Source organism: Symphalangus syndactylus, chromosome 21 (genome assembly GCF_028878055.3).
Source record: "Symphalangus syndactylus isolate Jambi chromosome 21, NHGRI_mSymSyn1-v2.1_pri, whole genome shotgun sequence".
Lineage (NCBI taxonomy): Eukaryota > Metazoa > Chordata > Mammalia > Primates > Hylobatidae > Symphalangus > Symphalangus syndactylus.
In genome coordinates this window covers 54649643-54658881 of record NC_072443.2, presented here as the reverse complement: position 1 = coordinate 54658881, position 9239 = coordinate 54649643, and the positions used below count along the sequence as shown (strand labels likewise).

The window sequence follows — 9239 nt, the reverse complement described above, 5'->3', positions numbered from 1 at the left end:
ACAGGCTGAGGCTGGGGATTTGATTTCTTTCCCGGCTAACATGGATGAGATGATGCCTCAATCCCAGGCATCCAGGGGCAGCTTGTGCCCACTTGGCACACAGAACTCAAGAATCCAGCTGTGCAAGGGGCCCTGTGGGGCCTGATCCCACAACCAGGCATCGCCCCTCCTTACCCCAAAGTGAGTACCAGAATTAAGAAGAAGCACAGGCCGTGGAATGATACAGCAGACTCGATATAAATAAAATATTCATATAAAAATAGTCTCTTACAAAATATTCTCTTATCCGGTGGCTCACTTTCTGAAAGATGGAAACTGCTGGGAATTTATTATTATTTTTCCTCTTTCTATATATTCCAAACTGGATTTTTCTAATGGTGAAGTTTGAACTGGGGAGGGCAAAAGGATGGGAAACATACTCTGGAAAATATGTCTCCAAATCTGGACCAGCTTAAATTTCTGGATAAGTAGCAGCAAACAGCAAAAAAAATATAAATGTGTGTGTGTATATATATCTATATATGTATAAAAGATGTCTGCGCTTGTACTTAAACATCTAGCGCTGCAAGGGGGGTACTTGCAAAATCAACTAGTAGAAATTCTGCATAAAGAATAGTTATGTACACTTCTACATGGCTCCTTGTCCTAGCAACAAAATCATCCTGCTAGGAAAGCAAGCAGTCCACTTTGATTGCAGAAAACGGATCCCGACGAGGTGGAAGAATTCTTTTTAATTAAATAAATTAATATTATTTTTATCAGAATAAATTGTTAAATATTGCTATGATGAGGCCCAGGGGTCCAGAGTTCCTGCTGCAAAAGGCTTCGCTCCAGCCGCCGAGGGACCTGGGCTGTGTCTGGGGAAGGGTGGAGCAGCATTGGGTGTGGAACAGAATAGTTGAGGGCTCTGAGAGAGTTTTTTTTTCCCCCCACAGATGCCTGCAGGAAACCCAGGAAAAGTACCCTCCTCAGCAGAAAAGACAAGCTCAGCATTCCTGCAGTTCCCTGTGAAGATCCAGGCAGTGATCTGCCAGGGAGCCCGCAGCTTGCAAACAGTCCAGTCCTCCCAGCAATCCGACTTGCAGCGGGAGGGTGGTGTGCTCACGGGGCTCACTTGCACGTGTACATCTCCGTGCGCTCGCTGCACGTGTTGCACTTGACATAGCAGCACCAGTGGAACTTACAGTTGCACTGCCACACGCGGGCGTACTGGTGGGTGTTGTAGCCACGCCCACAGCACATGAGGTCACAGCCGCTGGCCTGGGGAGCCGTCTTGTTGCAGGCGCGGCCCTGGGTGCCCACACTGCCGGTCACCGGGTCCTCCTCGCAGTAGTTGGGCGACTTCTCGATGTACACCAGGTCCGTGTCCATGGGCTTGCGGTACGACAGTGGCTTCTTGATCTTCAGGAAGGTGGGCCGCTTGTTGCGGCTGGCACGCACAGGCTCCACGTGAACGGCCTCGTTGTACTTGTCCTTGAGCACATAGCCTAGCTCCCGAAACTGTGGCAGTGTGGTCCAGCACGTCTTGGTGGTGCACGAGCCTGACACGCCGTGGCACTTACATTCCAGCTTCATGTTCTCCTCCAGAATCTGCAGGGGAGGGCGGGGAAGAGCACAGCACAGGTCACTGCACTCCAAGGCCAAGTGCAGCCCCCAGCTCCCCCCCAACCCTGCCCCACCTATCTGGGTCTGGCTTTAGTTTTTTCTTTCTGGTGTAGGAAACTCAGACCTGGATTCCAGGCCCTCTCACTCCAGCTTTTGTGCTGTGCAAGCCACTTCAGTCCTCTGTACAGCAGTTTCCCCATATGTAGAATGGGGATAACGATAGTGCCTAACTGTACTCATACAATGAAATACTACACAGCAAGGAGAAAGAATGAATTGCTCACACATGCACAAAGAATGGATCTTTAAGAGGTAATGTTGAGTGAAAGAAGTTGGACACCAAAGAGGACATACTTTATGATTCCATTTATATGAAGTTCAAGAATTGAATAGCAGATGTTTTTCATTTAAACTTTATTCACCTACAAAGACAGTGGACTAGAGTTGGGCCATGAGCCATATTTAGAATAGCCCAGCAATAAGAGAAGGCAACATTTTACCCAACACCCAGAGTACAGCATATTCGGGTTATTTTCAGTGTACTTTAAAAAATCGTTTTTATTTCTTTCTCTCACTTTTCTTCCTTCCTTCCTCCCTCCACCCTTCTTCCTTTTTCAACTATAAAGAAATATCTTTGGGTCTAAAGCTTCTCTTCCTTCCTCCACCATCCTAAGACATGAATTGAGCTCCTACTGTGTACCAGGCACAGAGATGGATTTCCCGGTGAGCACAGTTGCTGGGTCACCGTGTGTGAGCATTTTTATTATGCTTCATTCAGATTGTCAAATTGCTTTTGCCTGTTATATCATGAAAGAATGAATGGAGGAAGGGGTAAGTGAGTGGACATTTATTAACCCCCTGCACACACACTGGGCCCATGCTTTTATGTGTGGCATCTTATTAATTCCATGAAGCTAGTATGATTGGCTCCTTTTTACAGAAAAAAAGCCTTGAGGCTAAACTAAGTCTCAGAGCTGGTCTGTGAGACATTCTGAGGCAAGGGGCTTGGAGCTGAGGGGTGAACTGAGTGCCTGCTGTCCACTTAGTTCCCATGTGATGCTTCTTCTCTGTGTCTCAGTTTCCTTAACTCTAACATATAGTGAAGACAATTCCATCTTTTCTGAGAAAATCAGGGTGCTGGAAGAGAATCAGACATTCAAAAAACTCACTAGTATTGCCTCTGGCCCTGGGCCTGTTCAGGATGCTGGGGTACTGAGGTGACAAGATTAAGTCCCTGTCTCTGAGAATTGGGTCTATGTTCAGGGTCCTCCTAGCCCTAAGAGCTCCGCTTCCAGGAGAGGTGACCAGTGTTTGGTCAACAGAACCACCAGGGAGGGAGAGCCACCATATTTCAACCTCAGTATCTGCAATCAAGTGAGCCAGTGATGCCACAGGCATCCAAAGTGTTCAGGAACAGGACTGGCTGGTTGAAGGCTCTGGTTCCAGAACACCTGGCATCACAGAGTACCTCCTGTAGGCAGCAGTCTCCCAGGACCCCTCCACATGCAGCCCATGCTGGATGAGCAACCCCTTCAAATGCAGGCTGCGTCCCACAAATCTGTGTCCCCAAAACAACACAGATATCCCTTTTGGTTGTCAGTGAGCGGATAGTTCCCAAATCTCCAGCCTGCCTTTCTGCCTTGGCTTAAGAAGTAGGACAAAGAGCAAAGGCTTGGAGGTGTGATGACACAGTTGGGGGCAGAGTGAGGCAGGTGTTTCTGATGCACTCAGGCCCAGTTGAGCTGGAGGCTTTGACACAGAGATACCTGGGGGGTGCTCAAAATGGATTCTGACCTTACTGAGTGTTGGCGAGCATACGGAGCACCTGGAGCCCTCAGACACTGCTGGAGGCATGCAAACGTGGTACACGTATATTAGAAACCCGTTTTCCAGTATCTACTAAGGCTGAGGATGCACATGCCTATGACTCAGACCTTCCATTTCCAAGACACATACCCTAGAGAATCACACTGTGTGTGCAAAGGAAACAGGTTCAAGAATGTCCACACAGCAATGTTCATAATCACTCTGACCTGGGCACCATCCAGATGACCATTCACAGTGAGTGGATAAACCACAGCGTGTGCATTTCAATGGAACACAATAGGGCAATGACAATGAACAGCTCTAGCAAGCCACACTGACAGGGACTAACTCAGAAGCATAGTGTGGAGGGACAGAAGCAAGCAAGAAATGATTTCCACAGAGTGATTTCATTTGGATCAAGGTCAAAGGCAGGCAAAACTGGATAGTATTGTTTAGGAGCCCATCCACCAATATCAAGACAAGGTTATTCCCGGGGCAGGGAGGGGCTGTGGTTGGCCAGGGGCACCCAGCTGTCTTCTGGGGGTCCTGGCAATATTCCACTCCTTGATATGGGTTATGGTTATATGGATCATGCTTTGTAACTATTCTTTTAAGTGAATAGGGATGCTTTGTGTACCTTTTTCACATAAGTAATATCTCAATTTATAAAAGTGCAATGGATACAATCAATGGCCAACAAGCACATGAGAAGATGTTCAGCAGCACTGGTCCCCAGGGAAAGGCAAATCGAAACCACAACCACATGCTCCTTTACACTCACTAGGAGGCTAAGACAATAACAAGTGTCAGCGAGGGTGTGGAGCCATCAGAACCCTCCTGCACTGCTGGTGGGCATCTGAAACGAGGCAGCCACTCTGGAAAACAGTCTGGCAGCTCCTCAGAATGTTAGACACAGAATGTGTGACTCAACAATTCCACCCCTAGGGGTATGCCCAAGAGAAATGAAAACATGTCCACAATAAAATGTGTACATGATTGCTCATAGCAGCATTATTCACAACAGCTAAAAAGTGAGGGGAATAACTCCCTCAACTATTAATGGATAAGCAAAATTAGGTATACAATGGAATGTTATTCAGCCATAAAAAGGAATGAAGTACCGACACATGCTACAACGTGGATGAGCCTCGAAAACATTATATGCTAAGTGAAAGTAGCCAGATGCAAAAGGCCACATATCATGTGATTCCACTTACATGCAATGCCTAGAATAGGCAGATCCATGATGACACATGGGAGACTAGTGGTTGCAGAGAAGAAGGGAAATGGGGAGTGGTGGCTAATGGGTACAGGTTTCTTTTTGAGGTGACGAAAATAACGTAAAATTCATTGTGGTGATGGTTGCACATATCTGCAAATATATATTAAAAGCCATTGAATTGCATACTTTAAGTGGTGACACTGTATGGCATGTGAATTATACCTCAATAAAGTTGTTTTCTTAAAAAAGGCAATGGGAAGCCCCTGGAAGGTTTTCGTGGGAAAGCAATACCAAGGCTTGCACGTATTTCCACGTCTGTGATACTGAGGGCTACTATTGTGGTGGGCCCTAAGCAATGGCCCTAGTGCAGAAAACGGCTCCTGTGTCTTGGATGGGGGTCACTGCTCCTTCTGCCCCTCTTGGACCCCTGAATGTGGCCTCCCTGTTCCTCTGAGGCCATTGATGGCCTGACGCCATGGTGGTATTGAATGGGCCCCAGTCAGGTGACATCCAGCCTGCTAGCCCTGCACACTCTGCATTTTGAGAGCTGCAGTGACTGCATTATGTCCACATTAAGCCGGGCATAATCACAGCTGCCTGGCCAGGGCTGGTCACCAGACACGCACCCAGCCCTCTCCCTGAGGCAGGGGACAACAGCAAAGGAAGTGTGTGAGGGACAAAGCTGCACTCTGCACCCTACTGCTTGAGGCCAGGCTTCCGAGCTGCCCGAGGGGACTTCTGAGCTCACTTCCCCACTTGAAGAGCCTGGGCTCTGTGCTTCAGTGTCAGGAGGTCTGAGGGCTTTCAGGCTCAGGCTCTAAGATGACACGGCTCCATGCAGCTTCCCAGTGCCTGGCACATAGCAGGTGCACAGAAAACGCCCGAAGGTAATTCACCAAGGGGGTGCATTCAAATCACTCCACAAGCAGTATGCCCTAGGCCTGAGCAATTGTCAGTTGAATGTTCAGGGTTCCACAGGCCCTCCCAAGCTAGCCAGGCATCAACCCTCCATTGCTGGATATAGGTGAAGTCGAAAGGATTCAAGGAAAAGCCATGGCAAAAGTGGGGAACAATCGAGGGGCTTGGAGCAGCTGGCAGAATGTCAGTATTTTATATTGGTGGCTGCACCATTGGGTTGCAGGTTAAAGACCAACTGCATGAAACTGCTAGAGTTTGCCATTTTGCCATCTTGTGATGCTGAGATTTCACAATATATGAGAAAAATAAATGAGGAAATAAATCTGTGAATCTGGGGTCTGGACTCAGTAGGCCCTTCCAGATGGTTTGGCCAGTGGAAGGTACTGGCAGGAAATCAGAGGGCAGGAGAAAAGTTCTGGGAGTTATTCCCCCTGGTTGCTCCCTGCTGGGCCCTTCAGGATGTCTGCACACCCCTATCAAAGGTCACAGCTCCTGCTGGGAAGTCCTCTCTATACAGCCCCTGGATTCTAGCAGCTCAGCCTCCCCTGTCTTCAGGTGTAAGGAGTAACCGCTCCCCAGTGTAGCCAGCCCCAGGGTGCTGCACCAACTCTTTGAGTTCCTTTACTTTTGTGCTCTTTTACTGGCAAACTCTTTCTTTTTTAAAACAGCTTTACTGCAGTACAATTCACATACCATACAATTCTCCCATCAAAAGTGTACAATTCAATGGTTTTTAGTATATTCGGAATTGTACAACTATCACTACAATCTAATTCTGGAACATTTTAGTCACCTCCCAAAGAAACTCCATACCCATTGCAGTCATTCCCCATTTTCCCCTTTCCCAGTCCCAGGCAGCCACTAATCTACCTGCTGTCTTTGTAGATCTGTCTGTTCTAGACAGATCTATTCTATAAATGGAATCACACAGTATGTGGCATTTTGTATCTCTAGCTTCCTTCACTCAGCATAAAGTTTTCAGGGTCTGTGCATGTTGTAGCATGTGTTAGAATTCTTTTCCTTTTCATGGCTGAATAACATTCCATGGTACAGGTATGCCACATTTTATCCACGCATCCATCGGTCATAGGACAGTGGTCTCTTTCTAAACTCCCTTAATTTCCCAGCCTGAATGTGCCTGTGGTATCCAGCCACGACCACAGTGGATACACCTGGCTCCTCTGGGGCAGGGCCGAGCCGAGCCCCACCCTCCTGGCCCCCAGGCCCGTGCCCTCTCTACAGCAGCTGCCTCCGCTTGAGCAAGCTCACCCCTTCCATGCCTCTTGGCCCTGCACATGCTGTTCCTTATCTGGAAGGCCAATCTTTATCACCATTACAGACGATGGCCCAACAATTCCACTACTGAATACGTACCCTGCGGGGAGGCTTGTGCTTGTGCAAAATGTCAAAGAGCCTCACAGAGACCTTATCTGAAATATCCAAAGGCCAAAAGAATCTGAAGATCCACCAGTGGGGACTGGTTATGTAAATTACGGCACATCTATGAGTTGGAATGCCCTATAGCTGCTAAAGAGAATGAGATGGCTCTTACTCACTAACCAAGGACACTGTGCAAGGTCCATGGTTAAGAGAGCAAAGCAAGGTATAGAAAGGCTTGCAGCGTGGGAGCTTGTATGTATGAGAAAGAAGACTCAAACATGTATGCTTGTAGGAGCACAGGGTATTTCTGGAATTATATGAGGGGAATTGGTAAGAGCAGCTGTCTCTGGGGAGGACACCAGTGCCAGGGGACCAGGTGGACAAACAGGAGTCTTACTTTTCATGGGATTGTCTTTTGTAGTGTTTGAATATTCTGCCATGTCAGGAAAAAAGTCACCTCCTCACAAAGCCTTCCCTGATTGTCAGGATAGACAGTGACTCCCTCATGGTTTCCATGGCTGGCCTGTGCTGTTAGAGTCCTTGTCTCCTTAGCACTGTGATGACCTGCCTATATGTCAGCATTCCCCCAGGCCAATTGCCCTCCGAGGGAGGACTTGCTTCATAGCTACAAGTAGTGGTATGTTGCTCAAACTGGCTCTCGAAAAAAAAAAAAAAAAAAGCCCTGTTACGTAGTGTTTCCCAATTTCTGAGGAATAAATTAAACATTCCCACCATGGCTGACTTTAAGCTACCAACAGTTAGCTTAAAACTTTAAGCTACCAACAATTGACAAATACTGAATGTTTAGTAGTGGGTCTTCCAGCTCATAGGAGTGGGTTCCAACACACCACTGGCCTGGGAGTGTGATTAGCACATAGCCTCCAGCTGTCAGATCCTTCAGGGTGTGGGGCCCTGCATCTGGGGACCAAGTGAGGCAGGGGTATAAAGGTCTGGCCATTTTAGCCAGAGGCAGTCCAATGTAATGGGCAGGACCGAGTCCAGCGCTCCCCATCAAGGCTTTGCTGAGCCAGCATCCAAGTGTGAGTCCTCCATCTGCCCAAGCCTGCTCCTCCTCTTCCCCTTTATTCCTTTATACAGATCCCCAGTAAACAGCTGGGACCTGAAACTCCATCTCAGCCTCTGCTTCCAGAGAACCCCACGGGCCACACTCCTCAGGCCAGGTCATTCGCCTTGAAATCCCCAGCCTCTGATGAAGAGGCTTGCGTGCAAGCGGTGCTGCCTGGTGTTTGCAGGGGGAACAGGACCTAGGGCGTGTCTGTCCACGTATGCATTCACTCATGCACCTGTTTTACAGTGAGGACCTGCTGTGTGATTTTGGCATCACCCCTGCTGGGGAGTTCCTAGGAAGACTATGACACAAGCAGGTGCTGCTCTGGTTTTCTCTGAGCTCCCGGTCCCTACCTTCCCTGAGTTTGCAGTCCTTGCCACCTCTGAGCTTGTGATTCCAAACCAGAAGTAGCTGTGGAATTAATAATTCCCCTGAATCTAATCATACATTGGTAAGTGCTATGAAGGAGTGAAGACAACAGAGAAGGAAACTTGAACCCGTGAGATGCTCCTGTGTGCATCTCAAGGAAGCCTCCCCCAAGAAGGCCAGGGCTGAGCTGGAGTCAGATAACAGGAGGGATAAATTAGAATCGGCCAAACCCAGGGAAATGGGGAAAAGGCATTTCAGATCGGGAAACAGAGACAGAGAACTGGAAGAGGGAGCAGGCTTAAGGAAGAGCACATGTTGAGCACATAATGAGGACATTTCAGGCATGGTGAGTGGCCAGAAAGAGGGGCATCTGGGGAGTAAAAGGGTCTTTTGGTGCTACCGAAATCAGACTCCAGTCAGCTCAGGCATCTACAGAGGATAATGTGAGTGAAGTGCCAGGCAGACTTCAGTCCCCTCCACAGAATAAAACAGTGGCTGAAACCAGCCAGAAGAGGGCTAAACATCTACAATTTTTGATATCTAAAAAATTGATTGGAAAATCACAGTATGGGAGAGACTGAGAAAGACTGAAATTGACCACAAGTTCAATATGAGCTAAGAGGCTACTGAAAAGCCAACACTCTGGGGCCTAATGCCCACAGTAAAGGAGGGGATGGTCTTCCTATACAGTTTTCAGAACTGGACTGTGCCTCAGCAGATGGAAAGAAACAGAGCATGTCTAGAGGAGAGGGCTGGAGGACCCACAGTGAATGAGCTGGAGCTGCTCAGCCTGGAGAAAGGTAGTTTCTGGGATCCCTAGTCACTACTCCACAGGGTCTGCAGGCCTGACCCAGGACAGAGTGAGCAGGA

At 48.2% G+C, this 9239-nt stretch overlaps 1 protein-coding gene across 1 annotated transcript in view; it reads right to left on the bottom strand.

The window, feature by feature from the left end:
- Positions 1 to 712: 712 nt before the first annotated feature.
- WNT7A (Wnt family member 7A) overlaps positions 713 to 9239 on the bottom strand; it is a 61236-nt gene continuing 52709 nt past the window's right edge. Inside the window, exon 4 of the mRNA XM_055259454.2 lies at positions 713 to 1590. Coding sequence (XP_055115429.1) covers positions 1111 to 1590 — 480 coding nt within the window. The 3' untranslated portion in view covers positions 713 to 1110. The remainder of the gene's footprint in view (positions 1591 to 9239) is intronic.